Genomic DNA, 21,421 nt, shown 5'->3' on the forward strand with positions numbered 1-21,421 from the left:
GAACTAGATTCATGCTCAAAGCACTGACTTAGTTGAACAGGTTTTAAGGTTTAATTTGTTTGCAGAATTCTTTATCATGAAGCTTTCATCTGAATTGAGTTTTTATTCTTGTAAATATGCTAAAAAATAGTCTCAAGTCGGCGTTATGTGGATATGATTAAATAAAAATCTTTACGTTGCAGATTCTGTCATATTTAAAAACACCACCACGGTTAATGAAATTAAATGGCATGGTTGATAGATAATAGTGAAACTTAACAGTAGAATACAAAAAATAACACTGTCCTGCAATAGTTTCATTGCCGCCAACCTGAATTGCTTTTTAGGATAACTTCTGCATCCTGAATTAGGATACAATGTTAATTTTCCCCCATCACATATTTTCTCAAAAATCCTATATTTTTATTTCATCACATGCACTAATGCACTTCTTACGTTGTTAGGAAGAGTGTTGCTTTAATTTAGATTTCCATACACTTTTATTAATTAATTTTATTATTTCATTAATTCTACGTCCTCCAGCTATCTCGTAGTCTTGTATTATCACGTTCAGAGTGTAGAGCTGGCAACTATGTACAACAGCCGTCAACGCGTGGTTTTGGCTGGGTGGCGTCATTCTCTCGTTGTGCTTTGTCCGCAACAGTCTGCGTTGTGTTTTGCTTGCCAGTGAAAGATTTTTGTCTTCATAAACGTTCTATATCTGAGTGACGTACTGGGTTAATACTTTTATTGAACTTACATCTATCAACACGCTACGATGTGGCAGCAAGAACAATCCAGATACATTCTGCTATGTATGTGGAAGTTTCGTGCCGATTAGACAGCGGCATAATATAACAGAGCTCGTGAGAAAGGCCTACTATGCCTACTTTCGCTTAAAACTTGGAGACCAAGCCAAGCCATGGGGACCACATAAGGCTTGTAGAACCTGTATAGAGCAGTTACGGCAATGGGTGAACGGTAAGCGAACTGCGTTGCCATTCGGTATTCCAATGGTGTGGCGAGAACCCCCAGACCACAGTACTCTCTGCTACTTCTGTTCTGTGAATGTGAAGGGATTTAACGGTCTCTGCAATCAGGAGAGAGGGAGGAAAGATCAAAAACAGGGAGTCCCCTGCTATCGGGGGAGTTGACAGCACGACTGCCAATGTCTCAGATGGATAGGGCACATCTGTCACACGAGTGACACCAGGCTTCCTCGTCAACTCCTGTATGGTGAATTCTCCACTGGCATAAGATTTCCTGGAGCCCCTTTGAAGCATTTCAAGAATCAGCTAAAGCATACTATGAAAAGAACTGCAATTAACACTCAATCCTGGGATAGGCTTTCTAAGAACCGTACACTCTGGCGCCACACTGTTTTTACATCAGTTACTGTGTTTGAAGTGGAATGATATAGACATGAAGAGGCTAAACAACAACCATGGAAGCTCCATCAAGCTCAGTCCCGCCCTTCCCCAGCCATTCCATGTGATTTGTGTGGACGTTAGATTGGGCTGCTACGTCATATGAAACATTCACAAAGCATTGAGTGTGAAAATGTAATCTGCTGAAGAATATGTTTACTTGGATACGAATTGCAGCCGACTACACCACCACCTTGATGGCTACATCAAACTACGAACAACTCATTTTTACAGTTCTAAAAACCTGATGTCATTATGCAGAAACCACTACAGTTTATAGGTTACAATTGGTTGTGCAGTGTCTGGTCATCGAATACTGGGCCCTTATTTTGTTGAGGATGCTGCACAGTACCCAAAAAAACGGTGGACCAGGTAGCCTACAGACTCCATTACCTCATAAGTGCGGGCACAACGCAGCTTCTGTTGAGCCAGAAACTTATCCCTCCGAAGATGATGGATGCAACAAGATGGAACTACAGCCCACCCTTCAGCAACGACATTTTGGAGATCACCTAATATTTCATGGAACTCCATTCCCATCCCCTTCCTGTTCCCTAGATCTCATGACTCCAGATGCCTGCATATGCACCATGTTGAAACAATCAGTTCTCAATACAGATGAACCACCTACAAATATTACCGAATTACACAAAAGAGTAGCGTAATTGTCTTTACAGCAACCTTTGTTCGCCAACATGTTCAATAATCTTCAGAAAAGTGACATACAATGAGTGGCACGTGATTGTACACACTCTGAACAAATACTACACTAACGCAATTAACATTTCAGTGTCAATTGTTCTGCTGCATATGGTAAAGAAACAGACAGTTATGGAAACCTAGACGGTAGGCAGATAAGCTTGTTCTTTTGCCTCTCAATATTTTGCCTTGTTAGGATTGGTTAGAGATTCCATTTTTTCAAAACCATACAGAAAATTATAATACAAATAAAAATTCATAAAACACCACAAGTTTAACCCTAGAACACTAACCCTATTTGCCCACTCATTATTACTAACCCTTCGTAAATTTGACTACTTTAAATTATAATTGTTGTATTTTGTACGTAACGCTTATATTTGGCAAGATTTTGGTTATTTAGAGTTCCCATAGTGTCGTAAATTTAACATGAATCAAAATACATAGATATTAAATAATTTTATGTGATTATTTATTAAATATAGAAAACTTGACACACAAAATATATTAAATGAACACGCTTTATAAGAAAATTTTATAACACAACATATAAACCCTTAAAATTATGAATGTGGGTTATTTACATCGCAAAGAAACCAAAACTACCAAGAAAATAAATAATATAAGCATAAATGTAAAAAAAGGCATGAAGACACATTATACTTATTCACACTATCACTAACCGTTCGTCAATATGATGACACCCACCCAATTATTACAAGAATGAGCAAAGATATCAACAATCAATCACACATGCCACAGTCAATAACAGCTCGAAAAAATCAGCTACGCAAAATGGCGGCAGGCATGCATGCGCGAAAGGCAATAAACTATACCGTTCTGCTACCTACCGTTGTAAAATTTACGAAGGGTTAGTGTTCTAGGGTTAAGTGCCATGAATTTCAAGTAGATCTCTTACCAGTTCATATCTTTCAAAGAATTCTGAGCTGCACATGGTTGTCGGCATAGTAGCACAACCACTGAATCAGCTTTAGCTGGTATGAAGCCCAAAACAAAAACATTCCTCACTCCACAGGAGTAACACTCCAACACAGTTTCTCCAAGTGGTCCATCCTTATGAAGAGTAACTTCCTAGAAAAAAAGGAATTTATTTTTAAAACAAAGTCACACCCAACTTATCCATCAATATTCTGAACGCAAGGCAGAGGACTCTGTAAATAAAACGTATAATGAAAAAAACAGGACATCCTGAATACAGTAAGAGGTTAACATATTTCCTGCGAAGAGAAATGCAATGACCAAGAAGCCAATAAGACACCTGTAGGAAATGAAACGACTTAGAATCTCCTATGAAAGGGATAAAATTGGAATTACATATACTACTTATTCTTGATGAACTTTGCCAAACTGATCACCAGCTTCATACAATATTACTTTGTCATACAATCCACTCAAAACACCTTCATATTGTTATGCAACAATCTCAAATGATTGCAATCTATATTTCTATACCAATTAATGTATTTCACTTCTATACAATGTTGTGTTAAGAACTGAAATTTACTTAATTCCCACACATTTGCCATGACAACCATTCTTTGTACCAAAAGTACTGACGTTAACTTGAATACAAGTGTTCTAAATCATTCACAGCGAACGGTAAGAGTATGCTTAACCCTCGAAGTGGCGGTAATTTATCCTGTAGTGGCAGCGATATTTTACCGGTGTTGCAGACTCTTTGTATAAATTGTGTTAAAAATCGTTGACATGTTATACATACATAAACAGCACACCCTTTTATCCTCAAAAGTACAAGGAACAAGATTACAATACTAAAGCTGTTATTTATCATCCAAAAAGTGTAAGACCAAAAATATACTGAATTTGTTTATATTATTTATTTTTGCAAAAGTTGTGCTATACATGTTTATATTTAGGTAAATTTAAAAAAATGACATACAAAAGGAGCACCAGTTCATAGTAAATAGTTGCATACCAGTATATAGTTTATAATACTGTTCTTAGCTGGAAAAAATATACAACAATGTATACAACAATTGTATGCTACCACTTGTACATTTCACTCAGTAACTTGGGTGGGTCTTTCTTTTTACTCCACGATTGTCAGGCCTCCAGAAGTGCACTAGTTTATGATAACACCCCTGGTGAATACCACCACTGCATCCTGGACACCAGACTGTAGACTCCTACTATTCTTGCACGCACACAACACATAGGCGATTGTTATTCTGTGGAAATTTTTCGAAAGCATGAGAGGGGCCTCCTGCACGACCCGTTGGCCTCACAACCGGAATAGGGAACTGTTCATTTAGCAATCCCGTAACTATACTGACCATGACGTCTCGTCTTGCTAAAGGCTTATCAGTGTTCTTTATGTACAGGATGTATGCATCAAATAATGACATATCTCCAAGATTTGAGAAAATTTGCTGCCAGTACCTTCTTTTCGGTCTGGAACAAGTGGCATCGTAAATGCACTTACCTTTATTATCTACACCTCCCATGAAGATATTGTACTTCTGAATCAGTAGAGGTTTCAACTCTTCATTTCCCTTTCGACTCCTTACAACATTGTCCTCAGCGTGACATCCAGTTGTGAGACAAACTGTTTTCCATGTTCTCTTTATAAGCAACCAGTAGAAAGTCACCTTGCCTAAAGTAAATGGTTTGCCTAGGTTCAAGTTTTGTACCTAAAACAATCTGAGATATCCCTTTGAAGATTTATTCACTGTTCCTGTGAGGAAATGATTCAGTATTGCTGATATGAGTGCATATCAACACTTCAGATTGATAACAGAAGGAAAACTGGTGACTAAATATAGCTGGCTCAGCTGAGACATACTTGTGGCCAGCCGCCAAGTATGTAATTAGCACATTTCGATGAATAATAATTTGATTGCAAAGAGGAGAAGAACTCCAGCTAATCAATACATGTGTTTTATTATTATTATTATTAAAAATACTAGACCAGTTTCGACCCTAGCGGGTCATCCTCAGCTGGACACACATTCATATAACACATCGTACAATTGCAAACATTACCATATCTAGAATATCATGTAACATGTCAGGTTGTACTCATGAGTAGGGCATTCGTCAAATTGGGAGTTAAGTATATGTTATCATGCATGAATGCGCATCTAAGTTAATATTCCTAAACTTAAAACTAACTTATAAGTATACATAAAATAAAAACAACATATGCGTAAAACACTTTCATGCCTGTGAATGTTCGAGTTTATGGCTTGCAATGTTTCTTAATTCTTCAGTTTGACTGCTGTCATGAAGTCTGGTTCTCCACAACTGCGCATAAAAATAAAAACTCAATGGCTTAAATTCTAATATGAGTTACATTTTAAAATACTAATCTCATTTTTTAAATATTTTTGTCACCATATGTACACGATGCATAAGAAAGACTTTGCATCTCTAAGAGGCAAAATAGTGACATAGTATGGATTCAGCTGAGGCTTGGACGGAAGAGTAAAAATTACAGCTTGTCATATATAAAATGTAGTTGTTTACATTAAAAGATGAGTCATAATGTCCTTTGCCATATTAAGATGATGTGTTGCATTAAACTACAGAGTGGAGGCTGCTTCCTTTTTTGTAGTTGTGTGATATTATAAGAATTATCTGTGAAAGATACGAGTAAGATGTGAGTGATACTAATATGTTGAAGGAATGTCTTAGGTCATGCGAGAGAATCTATACATGCACTTACTGGTATTGTGGTCTTGAGGTTGTATATGGTTTGGGAGCATGCTATGTACTACTTCGTGTCCGTCTCTGGCTAATGCCGTTTCCTGTGAGGGGAAGGGATGGAGGAGTGGCTATTGAGGGGGTAGGGGTAGAGTTGGGCGTGCCTTCCGGTGGTTCTCTGGTGCGTGTCAAGTTTTGTTTATTGATTCTCTTGAGATAAGCATGTTTTAGGGATGGAATGACTGTATTAAAGATGATATTTGTTTTTTTTTCTGTGATTTCGTTTATATTAAAATTAGGGTTGGCGTATTGATCTAGAGTAATGTAAAATTCTGTTGAGTAAGGGGCCCTTGGGGTTTATATTCAAAATTTGCATGTCATTTTCGATATTTGTGAATGTGTTTATAATCTTCAATGGAGGAAAAATGATTGTGTTTTGTGGCATTTAGGTGTTCATTACAACGGGTTTGAAAGTTCCTGCCAGTACGTCCGATGTAGCTGGTGTTAGAGTTGTTGCATTTTATCCAATATACCCCTGAATAGTTGTATTTAGTTGATTGTTCTAGCGTTATATACGGCAAACTGCAATTTCTACACTTCCGTCCAAACCTCAACTGAATCCACACTACGTCAATATTTTGCCTCTTAGAGATGCAAAGTGTTTCTTATCCTCCGTGTACATATGGTGACAAAAATATTTTTAAAATGAGATAGTATTTTAAAATGAAACTCTTATTACAATTTCAGCCATTGAGTTTTTAATATAATGCAGTTGTGGACAACCAGACTTAATGACAGCAGTCAAACTGAAGAATTAAAAACAACATATGCATAAAACACTTTCATGCTTGTGAATGTTCGAGTTTATGGCTTGCAATGTATACTTATCAGTTAGTTTTAAGTTTAAGAATATTCACTTTTCTTAGATGCGCATTCATGCATGATAACATATACTTAACTCCCAATTTGACGAATGCCCTACTCATGAGTACAACCTGACGTTACAATCACATGATATTCCTTTCTAGATATGGTAATGTTTGCAATTGTACAATGTGTTATATGAATATGTGTGTCCAGCTGATGACCCGCTAGAGTCGAAACCGGTCCTGTATTTTTAATAATAATAATAATAATAAACAAGTATTGATTAGGTGGATTCTTCTCCTCTTTGCATTTGTGTGAACCATCAATACGGATGTAAAGTTTATAAATTACGATAATTGGATGACCGAAATAAAATAAAGAGCATGTCAAAACGCCTGATATTAGGCATTGCCACTAGGCAAATGCATAAAACGCCATCAGTTTCAATTAATCACAATGTCAAACTCTAGGGAAAGATGGTATTTACCTTCCTGAACCAGTGTTTGGTCATGGAGAGTTATAGCCGAGACGAGCAACGTGTACCCAGCGGCATTCAAACAGTTCGGCAAACGTTTGATCTCCCTGGTCACTCACGGCAGTGGGCTTTAAAATGGAAGTTCTCATTCCCCTTCACAAATCCTTACAGCTCTCTTGCCAATGCACCTCTTGTTAAATAGACATCAGTCTTTTTCAGCTCAGACAATTCACACTTGCTTTGTTTGCTGTTTGAAAGTTTCGGATTATTTCTTTGCTTCATTAATTAATATTTGTGAAGTGTATTGCTCTTCACTTAGCTTCATGCAGTAATGTGAAGGCCGTGGGAATCACACCTGGAAATTATTGCATCAGAAAATCATGAATTAAATCTGCCATTGCACGCAAACGATCCTCAACCGATCACCAGTAACAGTGATACTCAATCGAGTAGCAGTGGTTCTGTGCCCGCGAGTGTCACTCAGCCGGGTAGCAGTGGTTCTGTGCCCACGAGTGATATTCAACCGAGTAGCAGTGGTTCCACGTCCGCGAGTGGTATGCAACCAGGTAGTAGTCGTTCCGCGGAGAAAAGAAAGGCGACTAAAACTAAGTAAGCAAAGTCAACGGCTGATATGTAACGCATACGAATACGCTATGAAGAACAATGCACGCAAGGGTTATATTTCGGAGACAGCTAAAATGTTGAAACTTAACAGGAAAACTATAAGTAAAATAGTAAACAGGGGACCTACAACTCCTAAAAAGTGTGGTAATAGGGTTATCTTTAATAAAATTGATGATTTTTTGCTGTGACTTGGTGAGACGCGAGGTATATACATTCTTTACTAAAGGTAAGTCACCAACCGTACAGGAACTGTTAAAACATTTGAAAAATTGTGTGGCTTTCCTTATGAAAAAACTACTCTACGACAGCTGTTGATAAAACTTGGGTTTTGTTTCCGTATTCTGAGGAAAAAACAGATTGTAATGGAATCTGCTAGAATAGTAGCTTGGCGATATAAATTCATAGACCGTCTGTGGAAGTTTCGTTCCGAGGGGTGCAGAATTGTCTATCTAGATGAAACTTGGTAAGATACTCATGACATTGTGAAGAAAGGGTGGGGATGATGGAACTTGTAATTGCATATTGAAAGCACCAATATCGCGAGGTAAGCGTATTATGGTATTGCATGCTGGAGGCAGTGAGGGCGGGATTGAGAATTGCCTTTATTTGTCGGCTAAAAACATTTGAGACTGCAAAGCTGATAGTCATGATGAAATGACAGCAAGTTTTCAAAAACTGGTTTAGGTCTCATCTTCTAGAGAACCTAAATTTACTCATTCGGAACAAATATTTCAGATTCCCTTTTGGAATCAACATCTATATCAACCTACAATGTGACCGAAAATGTATAATCGTGATGGACAACGCAAGCTATCATTCGCAGCAGCTGATTAGGTTTCCTTCCATGAACGCTAATATTTTTAAGGACATTATTAAATTTATGGAGTATAATATTCCCGTGCCAAAACCTACACCCATCAAGGCAGTTATGTTGCAGGAAATCAAATCAGCCAATATCAGTAAAAGGTATGCTGTAGAAGAGATCGCAGTCTCACGTGGGCACAAAGTTTTGAGACTACCTCCATATCACTGTACAAACCTCATAGAAATAATCTGGTCTCAACTGAAGGGGTATGTTAGGAAAAACAATGTTACGCCAACTTTGAGTGTGTGTGTGTCAACTTCTGCGTGAAAGAGCTGGAACGATCGGTCCTGAGAGGTGGTCTGATAGTGTTCGAAGCACCATTAAGACAGAAGAGAAGTACATGAAACATGACACGGATAGCAACCAAGATAGATTTGTAATTCACCTAGGAGACAATGATAGGGACGACGAAGAGAGTTAAGGTAAATAAATACTGCATTTTATTTTTAAATATAGCTAAGTTTGCTGGCTATTTTATGTCCGAACTACATACTCCGATATTTATTATTATTATTATTATTATTACCCCAGTCCTTAGTTCGTGCTTTTACTTTTCCTTTGCCGGGCGAGTTGGCCGTGCGGTTAGGGGCGCGCAGCTGTGAGCTTGGATCCAGGAGATAGTGGGTTCAAGCCCAACTGTCAGCAGTTCTGAAGATGGTTTTCTGTTTCCCATTTTCACACCAGGCAAATGCTAGGGAAGTACCTTAAGGCCACGGGAACTTTCTTCCCACTCCTAGGCCTTTCCTAGCCCATCGTCACCATAAAAGCTATCTGCGTCGGTGCGACGTAAAACAAATTGTAAAAAATTGTACTTTTCCTTTCTTTACTGAAAGCAAGACACACATTAGCAGCATAAAATTAATATTTTAACAGGCCTACTTTGGTATCAATTTAAGTTAAGTATTTTAGGAGACCTATTTGTATGCAAAAATAGCTCGTGGCGATCATTTACAGCTATTTGAGAGTTCTTTGTCGAGTTTATTTGCCAATTCCTTCGTCCTGTTTTTCTTTCTTCCAACATCTGAGACCACTGCACGGGTTAAGAAGCACGAAACAAATTATTCTGCGATATTGGTTTATGCTGTGGTTCATGATCAGGTTTTTATATTTATATTTTGACTTTAGAATAAATTAAATGTTAACATGCTTAAATAATTCATGCAAAATATAACAACCTTGCTCTTAACAGTGCTCACTTGCCTTTCAAACGACACGCGCCCCTTGTGTCCAGAGGAAAGAAACCGAGTGACAACCCTCATTATCACTAGGGCGGGCAGACTGACAACCATCATTATTACCAGGGTGGGCCAAGTTTTGAGATCAGAAGATGCTGCATGGGTATACGTTCAGCATCAGGACTATATGTCCCACTGTCAAGGATGCAACTTATGAAGATGTAAATATTCAAAACTGTCCATGGACCAGAGCAAGGTAGATGACTTCCACATTCAGATAAAATCTTTATAAGAACAATGCATATGAAGGAAAATTTCCAATGTGTATGTCTTGTATAAATAATGCATGCTAAGAACAGAACATAAAGTGTTAACATACCGACTGCCAGGACCACCCCACAGAAAAATTCACTGTATGGTTTTGGTTAGATAGCCACAGCAGAAAATCTAGTGATACTACAAGCTTGTAGCCAGACTGTGCCACAAGTTGTTTACTAGCACTTGACACTATACTACAGTACAGTTGTGAAGGGATGGTGCCATATTTCACCTACCCTACAGCAAACCTTCTCGAGGCAAACGTATAGACGACTAAAGCCTACACACAAGTATTGTAGATACTGTAAAAAGTGAGTTATTTTCTATGCACAAGTTTTATGAATAAATCAATATTTGCCTTGAGCATGTATTCCTATAATCTATTTCCTATTTACTTCTTGCCAAATGCTCACTGGTAATTTTGGTATGTTGTCAATGAGGTTGTCAATTTAGAAAATGCAAATATGCTTATGCTAAATTTATTAGGTTAAGTGTCAGGTATCAGTTCAGAGAAATAGGTATGTGTGCAAGGATTTGGACGGAATAGTGTGGCCTATTGATTAGCACGAAGTGAAAATGGGACCACAGAACACCGTTAACAGGTTCCTCGACAGTAGGACTCGCACCCATTATCTCCCAAATCCCGAATGCAAACGCCAGGATTTGCTGCGAGGCCATAGCGGTACGCTTGCATACCGAAATCAACAGCTCAGCGGTCTGCCGACCCGGCAGGAAAAGACCTCGAAAATTTATGAAAGTCACAACCCCTGTGGCCTCACGAGAAACTCACTCGGTGGTACAATGTACTGCTCCAGCAGCCAACGTGTAAGAGATTTAAACTACCTTAAAATTAGAAAAGCGGAAATTGAAAGGAAGAAAAGGGATCCATACCTCTTTTCCATACTCTTAAAACCTACAACCAACAGTACTCTTTTTTTTGTTTTAAGTTAATGAATTAACTAAGAACATCTTTTCTTAAAGTCTTATTCAGATCGATAGACAAAAAGGAACAAAAAATAGGATGAACATAAAGGCAAGTCAGTGTGTGAAGAGGGTGCAACAAAAAGGGGAGACAAGAAAACACAAAAGGACAAGGACAATCTCCATATACTGCAATCACCACCAAAAAGATAGTATCTTTCCTCATCAATCCCAGTTCTATATCCATCTCTTCAGCCCCCCGATCACGCTCGTTTCTACTTCCCAGCATCAGGATGCCGTGCATCACTCACTGAGGGGCCATCTTGATGGGGGGAGGTGCAGGAAGATTAATTGTTGATAGCAGTGTATGAAGATATAGAGATTGTCCTTTTGTTTTCATGCTTGCCGTGTCTTTTTTCTGTTGCTCCCTCTTCACACACTGACCTCCCTTCACGTACATTCTATTGTGTTCCTTTTCTTGTTCCTGCTATTCATCTACATATGATTTGATGATGATTATGATGATAATGATTATGATGCTTGTTTAAAGGGGCCTAACATCTAGGTCATAAGCCCCTGACTTCATCCGACACTTGTTTGTTCCTTTCCAATATATTTCCTAGAGTGTTGTATTTTGCCATGCAATGATCTTGATTGCTAGTTTTGTAAATAAAACATTTGCTTGTGAAACAGTTCTACTTTTAAATGATTTATATAGGCCAGATGTAACAGAAAATAGTTACACTAAACCATGAACTATTCTACTTAATACTCTGAACTATCATAAATTAATTTCAGGAGAAGTATGGGGAATGTGCAAGTGACTACTAGCACTAAAGGTGGCAAAACAGTAAGGTAGTGTACAGCCCATGCTGGTTGAACTAATGCACAACTGTGGTGTCGACTGATGGAAACATTTATTTGTATAATAGTATACTGTAACACGTAATTTACATACACAAGCAACATAGAACATCCTCATTGTGCTAAACGATACTGTCATGTCAAGAACCGCCATAATTCATAATGTTATAGCGATCCTCATGTTTTTTGCATTTCCTATGGAAGGAATATGAAGAGAAAAAAAAAGAGAAAAAAACAAAACAAAAGTGGATACTGGCAGAGAACCGAAAGTATTGTGAAATAATATCAGAAGAAATATTTACCCCTTGGGAATGACAGTGGCGTTAAGTCATTAAAAGCAGACAGTCCCATGTTTCTGTTTATTACAACGCTAAATTCATCATTTCTCCTTATCCAGCTCCTGCCGGGTTAGGGTTTTCATGGCACTTCATCTTCCTCTTTGTTTCCACCATTCCTCTTCCACAATCTTGTCCCAGTCTAAATTTTGTCTTGTGCTGCTTATCAGCAATTCAATCCACCTTGTTCTAGGTCTTCCTCTTGCTCTCTTGCCCTCGCACTTTGTCTCCAGCATCTGTATTGGAATTCTATTCTCCTTTACATTCTCTTTACATTCCAAACCACCTTAGTTTATTCTTTTGAATTCTCTCATTTAGCTTCACTTTCCCAACTTCCTTCCTAACATCTTCATTTCTCACTCTGTCTTTTCTTGTCTTTCCTATCATACTTAGGAATTTCATCTCACTGGCTTGAATTCTACTCTCTTGCCTGCTAGTCAAATCCAAGTCTCAGCTGTATAAGTCAGTATGGGTACATAGTACAGTATCTTTTCCTGGGTACTTCTTTGCTCCAAACAAGTTTTCTTACACTTTGGTAGAACGCATTGTCCGGCTGTACCCTCCCGCTAATCTCCATGTCCACCCTAACATTTTGCATTAATTCACTTCTTATGTCTTTAAAGCTGTGCACTATTTCCAGGCTCTGACTTCCAATTTCAACAGTGCCCTTTCCTTGCCTTTTCCCTCTTGACATCACCATAGTCTTGCTTTTATCTGTAGCCTACTGATTTTCATGCCATATTCTCATTTTTTTCGTTCAGTATATCTACAGTAGAAGTCCGCTATAGCGAGTACAGCATATAACAAGAACTCCGATATAACAACGATTTTTTTCGGTCCCTTCAAAATTCCTATATTAAACTGTGTATCGTCCTTCGGTTACAGTGAGAGCCCTATCACTGACGCATCCGTAATTACGAGCGATTAAGCGCGCGCGATTTTTCCCATTACCGATATTTATGCATCCCAGCGTTGATATTGCAAGCGATCGATTACTTTCGGCATCCTTTCCTTGCTATGTGCACTGCGAGTTCTCTCGTCGACATTCGTAGGCGATGTCAGAGTCAATTAGTAATACCCGTCGACTACTGTTCGTAAAGAAAATTCGAAATGAAAGAGAACCATATTTTCGTAATAAATGCGTAAACGGTTGTTAACTAGTATACGTATAGTATGGTTAAGTTAGGATAGGTGACTGTTTGAATAAGAAAACTGAAACGTTTGCAACAAAACGCGATCGATCTTCTTCGGTACCGTACGGTATAGTTTTCTCACTTTGTGCGTTTGCGAGCTCTCTCTCGTCGACATTCAAAGGCGATGTTGGAGTTGATTAGTAATACCCGTCGACTGCTGTTCTCTAAAGAAAATTCGAAATGAAAGAGGATAACACGTTTCGTAATAAATGCATAAATAACGTGGCCGATAGCAGTTGTTAACTTGTTAAAAATACTGAATTAAACGATATCTTAATTTTAATGTTACCGGTATATACGAAAATTAAATAAGAATGTGATACACATCAAGATATGGCAGAGTACATAACCGATTTCAGAGGATATTTCACATCTTCTCGCGTCTAGTTAAATTTCTGAAAGGCTATTTAAATGTAAATTTTTCGCGAGGAGGTTATTTTTCTACATGCGTTTGAAATATGTTTTCATGATACACACACAGTTAGGTTAGGTGACGCCGTTTGAAGAGAACTGAAGTGTGACACAGAAACCTCTGGACTGGTACCGTATTTCTTCGTATCCAAGACTTTTTTTTCCTTAGAATCTCATGCGAAAACTGAAGGGTTGCCTTGCATTCGCGGCCTAACAGTAAGTCAATGGATACCACTGGCAACTACCGAGGTAACCATGCTACTTCTTTTCACATGCGCACAAAACTCGTTGACAAACGACCGCCTCTTTACTATAGCCTACATCGCTAGCCGCGACAACCTGTTGTACAGTGCCTGTGTGTAACGTCACTGGATATCAGGAAATAGTAAAGAGAGTATGGCGTTCTATTAGCCTCTACAGAAACGTTTCTCAAATCTGCAGAATGACATCAGAACATGCGAGCCTTCGAATTCTTAGAAAGGCCATGGTTACTCAGTGGCAGAGTTATAACGCGTCTATTGTACTTGACGCTTAGTAAAATTAAGTCTTATAGACAGCAGGAATATTTTCGCGATGGATAGTCGTATTGTAAAGATACGTGGAAAAGGTATTGCCAGCAAATTTTCAACGGGTTCTAGTCGATGTTATGATGCCAATTTTAAGTTAATGGTTATTACAGTAAACACTTGGAAATGTAGAATAATTGTGCAGCCGCAAGAAAATACGGCATAGGCCTAACTAAAGCCAATATTTGGCGTTAGCGTGAAGACAAAGTGCTAAAAAAATGCGTACAGTACAAAAAAATGCATTCAGTGGTCCGCAACAAGGACGCTTTACAGAAGTCGAAGATGAAATAGTGAGGTATACGAACAAAAAATGCAAGGGCGGAATGGCTTTCAACGTCCGCGATTAGGCCTATACCTCACTAGCCGATGAATTTGGCTGAACCCGGCAAGCGAGACATGCGTGTAGCGGTAGCCGGTTATATCTGACACTAAAAGTAACAGTTTTATAGACAGCAAGAATAATTTCTTGATCGATCGTCGTAATGTAGACACATATGGAATAGGTAAATCCGGCAAATTTTCAACAGGTTATCTTCGGTATTATGATGCCAATTTTAAGTTAATGGTCCTTAAACCCGAGTAATGTCATTAAACATACACTAACGTAGTATCAGATTTCGAAAAATAAACAAGTAAGCCCTCGTGTGGATATCATCTGCAGAAACGCAAGTTTTGAAGAAAATGATTGCCGTTTCATACCGATTTTTATATGCATGGGGGATTTTCCGACTTTTATACAAAATCAGATATAACGACAATCCGCTATAGCGAGTAAATTTTTCGACATTATGAATTCTCGCTATAATGGACTTCTACTGTAGTTGTTGCACTTCTTTTCCCAGATCACAATCATCTACAAATAGCAGTATCTTCATCTCTATCTCCATATGCTTCCTTTGCAATTTCGTCCAGGACCATAATAAACAAAAGAGGTGACAGCACACTCCCCAGTCTTTCTCCTAAACCATTCTTTCCAACTGCGGTCAGTTCCCTGCTAACAAAGTTGTTCATTGCTTGCACCATTTCTAACATTTCTCTTCCAAATCTCTTTTTAACCATGATTTCCCAAACCTTCTCTTTGGGGACACTATCATATACCTTTTCTATATCTATTGAAATCATGATCAGATCCTTTCCATATTCCCAGTTCTTTTCCATCAGCTATCCCATTCTAAAGATTGGGTCCAATGTAGATCTTCCACTCCTGAAGCCATATTGTTCCTCTTGTAACTCTCCTTAAATCCTTCTCATTCTTTTTTTCTAATATCATTTCCAGTATTTTAACTAAATTCATATAATCCAATAATTTTGTACTTATTCCTGAATTCACTCTTTCTGTAAATAAATCCACATTCATTCCTGCAAAAAATATTAAGGGGAGTTATGCCTGAATTTGGAACTTCTTCAGTTTTGATTCTATCTTCACCAAATTTAGGTTTCACATTTAGGTACAAACATACATTTCACCAAATTAGAGATATGTTGATGTGTTAGTTCTAGAGTTGGTCGTTCATGAACTAGTTCATTTGAATGACTCCTTTAATTGAGCTGGTACGAGTTTGTTACAATATTTTGAACTGGTCGTTCACGTGAGCATACAGCACAGTAACCGCACACGACAAATATAAAAACACCACAAATAAACAACAAACTTAGTTCACACAAAAGTTGCCAACGGCACACCCTTATAGTGGTCACATGATAGCACATTTCCTACCACACTTCTCAATTGTGGGAGGAGTTGTCCGATGTTTGAAAGCTTGCATGTCTCTTGTATCATAAGTATATACTGTTCGTCCAATGTAACGGGCCAGTCGCGGCAGTGCGCTTAGGACACCTGTTTTCTGCTCGTGCTAGGTGCTCCCAAAGAGGATGTTCTCCCAGCCGGCTACCTTTGTAACAGAGAGCCGAGAGTGTTTGATTGCTGGTTTGAGTCCGGTCCAATGCAAGATACGATCCACGATACACACGGCGGGATAATGATCTCGCTGATTTACCTCTTAAAACAATATCACCACATATAATCATCATAATTTAACCATCTCCACTTTCCTGGGTGCAGTGCAAGAGGGCTCTCCACTTATGTCTATGCAAGTACACTTCTTCAACTTAACACAATTCCACTCCTCCTCCTTGCAGATAATCTTTTATTTGGGTCTAGCTCCGTGGCTGAATGGTTAGCGTGCTGGCCTTTGGTCCAGAGGGTCCCAGGTTTGATTCCCGGCCGGGTTGGGGATTATAACGTTCATTGGTTAATTCCAATGGCCTGGGGGCTGGGTGTTTGTGCTGTACCCAACATCCCTGCAACTCAAACACCACACAAAACACTAACCTCTATCACAATAACACACAGCTACCTACACATGGCAGATGCAGTCCACCCTCATTGGAGGGTCTGCCTCACAAGGGCTGCGCCCGGCTAGAAATAGCCACACAAAATTATCTTCTTTTATTTGAGAGATCCATCGCATCCCTGGTCTGCCCCTAGATCGCTATCCCTCCAGATTTTTGTCAAACCATTTTCATGCTACCCTCTTCAGATTCATCCTCTTCAAGTGACCAAACCATCTCAATCTTGATGTTGCTAGAAGTTCAATGAGTGGTTTTACTCAGATATCTTCGCGGACCTTTTTATTCCGGATCTTCTTGTCTCGTTTCCTGCAGCATTCACCACAGGAATTTCATTTCCACAGCCTGGAGTCCTCTTTACCCTTACACGAAACAAACCAACAACGCGTATATTTTCAGCCAAGGCAAGGGCATGAAGGCTGGAGCGTCTGAAGAAGCACTGGGAGGACCGCAAAGCCCGAACAATCCCTTCAAAGAGACCTGAACGATGGACTGACTAAAGTGATCCTATGAGGTCATAAAAAGAGAAAACATGGTCTAATACATTAAAGAGGGCATATAGGGCAGCACATTATGAACATTAAAAATGGACCATGGATATGTAGGTAATTAACCCTGAAGATGTACAAAGCAATTGAATGAACAAGACTTAGCCTAAATCCTCACAGGTCTAACTGCCTCCTAAAAGGTGAAGTTACCGGGCGAGTTGGCCGTGCGTGTAGAGGCGCGCGGCTGTGAGCTTGCATCCGGGAGATAGTAGGTTCGAATCCCACTATCGGCAGCCCTGAAAGTGGTTTTCCGTGGTTTCCCATTTTCACACCAGGCAAATGCTGGGGCTGTACCTTAATTAAGGCCACGGCCGCTTCCTTCCAACTCCTAGGCCTTTCCTATCCCATCGTCGCCATAAGACCTATCTCTGTCGGTGCGACGTAAAGCCCCTAGCAAAAAAGTGAAGTTTGCCATAAAGAAATATTGCACCAAAAGGAAATTACCTTGCGAAAAGTAAAAATATGTAATGTTGCAGATGGTTGATCACGCCTGGTCTAAATAAAATTTGTTAAATTAAACAAGGCTTAAGAAATGAACTTATATGACGCGTTGCGTGGAAAGGGACCTGAAGTCTGATTTATTTTTGAGATAGTGGTTCTAAAATTGGTAAAAGATACTGAGCATTTTTTTTTTATTTCATGCTTCTAGGTGCAATACTACAGAAAATATTAATGACTTGCTATCAAGAAAACTGCATTTTGAGAAAAACGCAATTGCTTTCACTAATTTTTTATGACACTGAGTGAAGACTCAAACTGCTGAGTAAGTTTGTTAAGAAGAAACCTACGTAGCACAAGAAGTCAAAACATAGAAATGCAATTTTTACACCACGGACACTTTTGGTTAGCTCTGCTGTAAAATTTTCATTGCCGACTTTGGGTTCCTTTCAGTGCAATGGGTCACACGTTGTCACCATCCCCCATTCTTAAAATGTAAGTCAAAGTCTATTCTCAAGCTAATGTTAATATTGTATGTAAATTACCTTGTGCTTTGCTCTGACCAAATGGTTAATTATGTGTGATCCTGATGTATTGCCACGACCATTGCAGAACCATTTCTTACATGCATTGCACATGACAACACAACTTGGATCATGAATACCACAATACTTGCAAGCATATTCAGGTAAGTCCTGCAAAACAAAAAACAAAAACATTGAAACTGAATCCTCAACAGAAAAAAGTGAATTAAGTAATGAAAACTTAACATAACTTCCCTTATACAAGCCTATGTTTCAACAGAAAAAAGTGAAGTAATGAAAATAAGGAAAACATATCTTGCCTTATTATAATATGCTTCATCTTCATCCTCTTCAAACTGCAACTCCCCTAACGCTTTGGTTGTAGCAGTTATATCATTGTCTAAACCATTCTCCAGAATGTCTCCGTTCACCTACCAACAAGAAAGGTCAATTGTTAAAAATAAAGTGCTGTAAAGGCGAGAGCTCTCCACAAAGTAAGACAGAATTAATTCTGCACAGTATTTACATAAATTGTTCACTTCTCTTCAAATGCATATCATCAAACACATCCGTGTTTAGCAGATCGCAATACAACAAATCAATCCTGCCTTTAGACATTATCAAACAAGTTTCACTAGGTTAAGCTACTCCACTAACTTTCATCATTAGAAAGAATACTTCATCCAAATGATTACAGGCTATATATAAAAATAAAACCAAAAACAAGTTGTCAAAGCGGTCCAAGATTATTTAAAAGAGTTAGGTACAACACATTGAAGGCAGAGAAGAAAAGGGGATTCTGAGGAACAGAGACACGAGAGTTAATTCTGAAGGAAAACAATACACCAAAACTTACAAAAGGCAGTCAGGTCTGAAAGCATGAAAAAGTTCCAAGAGCAGAAGAGGAAGCTGAAAGGCAAATCTCTAGCTAATACTCCAAAGACTTCAATATATATGGACCGATTCAAATGCTCCAATGAAGACATATGCAAAGGGGCTATAAATCATTCTGGATTATCAAGGGAGTTGGGATTTAAAAAGCGGAGCAAGTCAAAGTCTGGGACCCTTAAAAGTGAATTTGCCAATAAACTACCTACTTTAGATACATCAGAAGTATGTGGGTAGCATTTGTAACTGTAACTTACAGAAAAGTCTGCGACACCATTTGTCTATCTTCAATAGGTAGCTCACAACACAGGCTATTTTTATGGCTCAAATAGTAAAGTGTATGTACCTACAGTACCTGGCCACATTATTAGACTCAAGGACCTTTTTAGCAATTCTTTTCACTTGACACCCTAATTCTTGGATTTATGTGACAGCAAACCCATTGATGATACTTGCATTGTATGACATGGTATTCTTGATAATGTGAGTTTTGGAACTTATTATCTTTACAAATTCCCGCCTTTTTTACTTTATTAACTTAGTACCTACCTTGCCATAAACATATGAGATAATAATTCCCGCGGTTTTTGTGCCAGATGTGCGTTTGGTTTACTGATAATTAACTTTAACAGTTTGTCATGCTGTATTTTAGATATTTACGCTCAATCTGTGTTGATAACAGGAACTTTATGAGGTAGCAGTAGTTTTAAATTTGTTACTTGGGAAATCAAACAATTTCTTGATAACAGTTATGGGGAAGTCTCAGTACCTTTCTCCTCGCAAAATTGAGTTTGTGAAGGGACTTTTGCAGCATGGAAATCAGACACAACGAGAAATTGCTGCCCATTCAGGAATATCGCAGACTTCTGTGCATCGTATAAGCAATACAAATAAAACTGGGAGAGATTACCCGAAGAACAAAAGAGGGAAATGTGGTAGGAAGAAAATTCTGACTCCAAGAGCAGAACGTTTGCTCGTCAAAATTGTGAAAGGAAACAGAAGGGCATCTTATGCTAGTATAACCCAAGAAATGAACAACAGTGGTATCAAGGTTTCTGAGAGAACAGTGCGTCGACGTATTGCAGCTTGGGGTACCGATGTCGTCGACCAGCTAAGAAAGCCAAACTTACTGAGCGAATGATGAAACGGAAGATACAGTGGGCAAGAAAACACCAACATTTCACAGCAGAAGACTGGAAAAGGGTAAGTTCCTTACATAAATTCCTTAACAAATGATGTTTTAGCCAGGAAAATTCCAATGAGTATTTACAACTTTAAATTACATACACATCATCTTAATTTATAGGTTTGCTTCAGTGATGAATCAACTTTTGAGGTGTCAAGCGAGAAATCCCGGTTTGTGAGAATATTGCCTAGTGAAAAGTATGAGAAGAATTGCGTCCAGCAAACAGTAAAACATCCTACCAAGGTCATGATTTGGTCAGTGATAAGTGGAAAGGGAATGGGACGTCTTCAGATTGTGGAGGATATAATGCGTCAGGATCAGTACAGACAAATACTTGAAAAGAGACTGATCCCGCAATTGAAGGACTGGTTTAGTGAAGGTGAAAACAAGATTTTCATGCAAGATGGGGCTTCATGCCACACAGCAAAATCTATTAAAGCTTTTCTGAAAGAGAAAGAAATTCCTCTTTTGGATTGGCCTGGTAATTCACCCGATTTGAACCCGATTGAGAATGTGCGGTAATGTCTGAAACGTTAAATTGGTAAAGAGTGTATCACTACCAAGCTTCAATTACTTGAAAAGATCATATTTCATTGGAACCATAATGAAAAGTTGTCAGCAGCAGCTTCGTCTTGCATTGCAAGTATGCCTCGCAGGGTGCAAGCAGTCATAAAAGCTAAGGGTGGACTGACTAAATATTAGAATTGCAGTCTTAAAACGGCGTATGGCATCGTAACTTAAACATACTGTAATGCTATCCATTAGCGAACGTGTAATATTCCATTAAAAGTCTGTTAATAAAACATTTTGTTAGAAAAATGAAGATTTTTATGTTGAGTCTAATAAAGTGGCCAGGTGTAGTATATTAGAGAAACCTTCAAGATCTAATGAAAATGAACCACCATAAGGATCCACAATACATTTGGCAGTATGCACTTTCCTTCAGCAGTATCCATTAAGACGTGTGTAAGAAAATATCCCCGAAGTACTTCACAAACTTGATCACATGGAGCAGTGATGCTGCAACAACAATCCTTATTACAGTGCCATCGTATGTTCCATAATATTTTATGGCATAAACAGAA

At 38.6% G+C, this 21,421-nt stretch overlaps 1 protein-coding gene across 2 annotated transcripts in view; it reads right to left on the reverse strand.

The window, feature by feature from the left end:
- The window catches only part of Upf1 (Upf1 RNA helicase), a 232,129-nt gene that overhangs the window by 196,539 nt on the left and 14,169 nt on the right, over positions 1–21,421 (reverse strand). For both annotated transcript variants that reach the window (XR_010858658.2, XM_067138359.2), the window contains exons 2-4: positions 18,583–18,693; positions 18,284–18,433; positions 3,025–3,197 (exon numbers count right to left, since the gene is read on the reverse strand). Coding sequence is in view for 1 of the 2 variants with exons in the window: in XM_067138359.2 (XP_066994460.1) it covers positions 3,025–3,197; positions 18,284–18,433; positions 18,583–18,693 (434 nt within the window). In the remaining variant the exon portion in view is untranslated. The remainder of the gene's footprint in view (positions 1–3,024; positions 3,198–18,283; positions 18,434–18,582; positions 18,694–21,421) is intronic.

This window comes from Anabrus simplex, chromosome 1 (assembly GCF_040414725.1).
Source record: "Anabrus simplex isolate iqAnaSimp1 chromosome 1, ASM4041472v1, whole genome shotgun sequence".
NCBI lineage: Eukaryota > Metazoa > Arthropoda > Insecta > Orthoptera > Tettigoniidae > Anabrus > Anabrus simplex.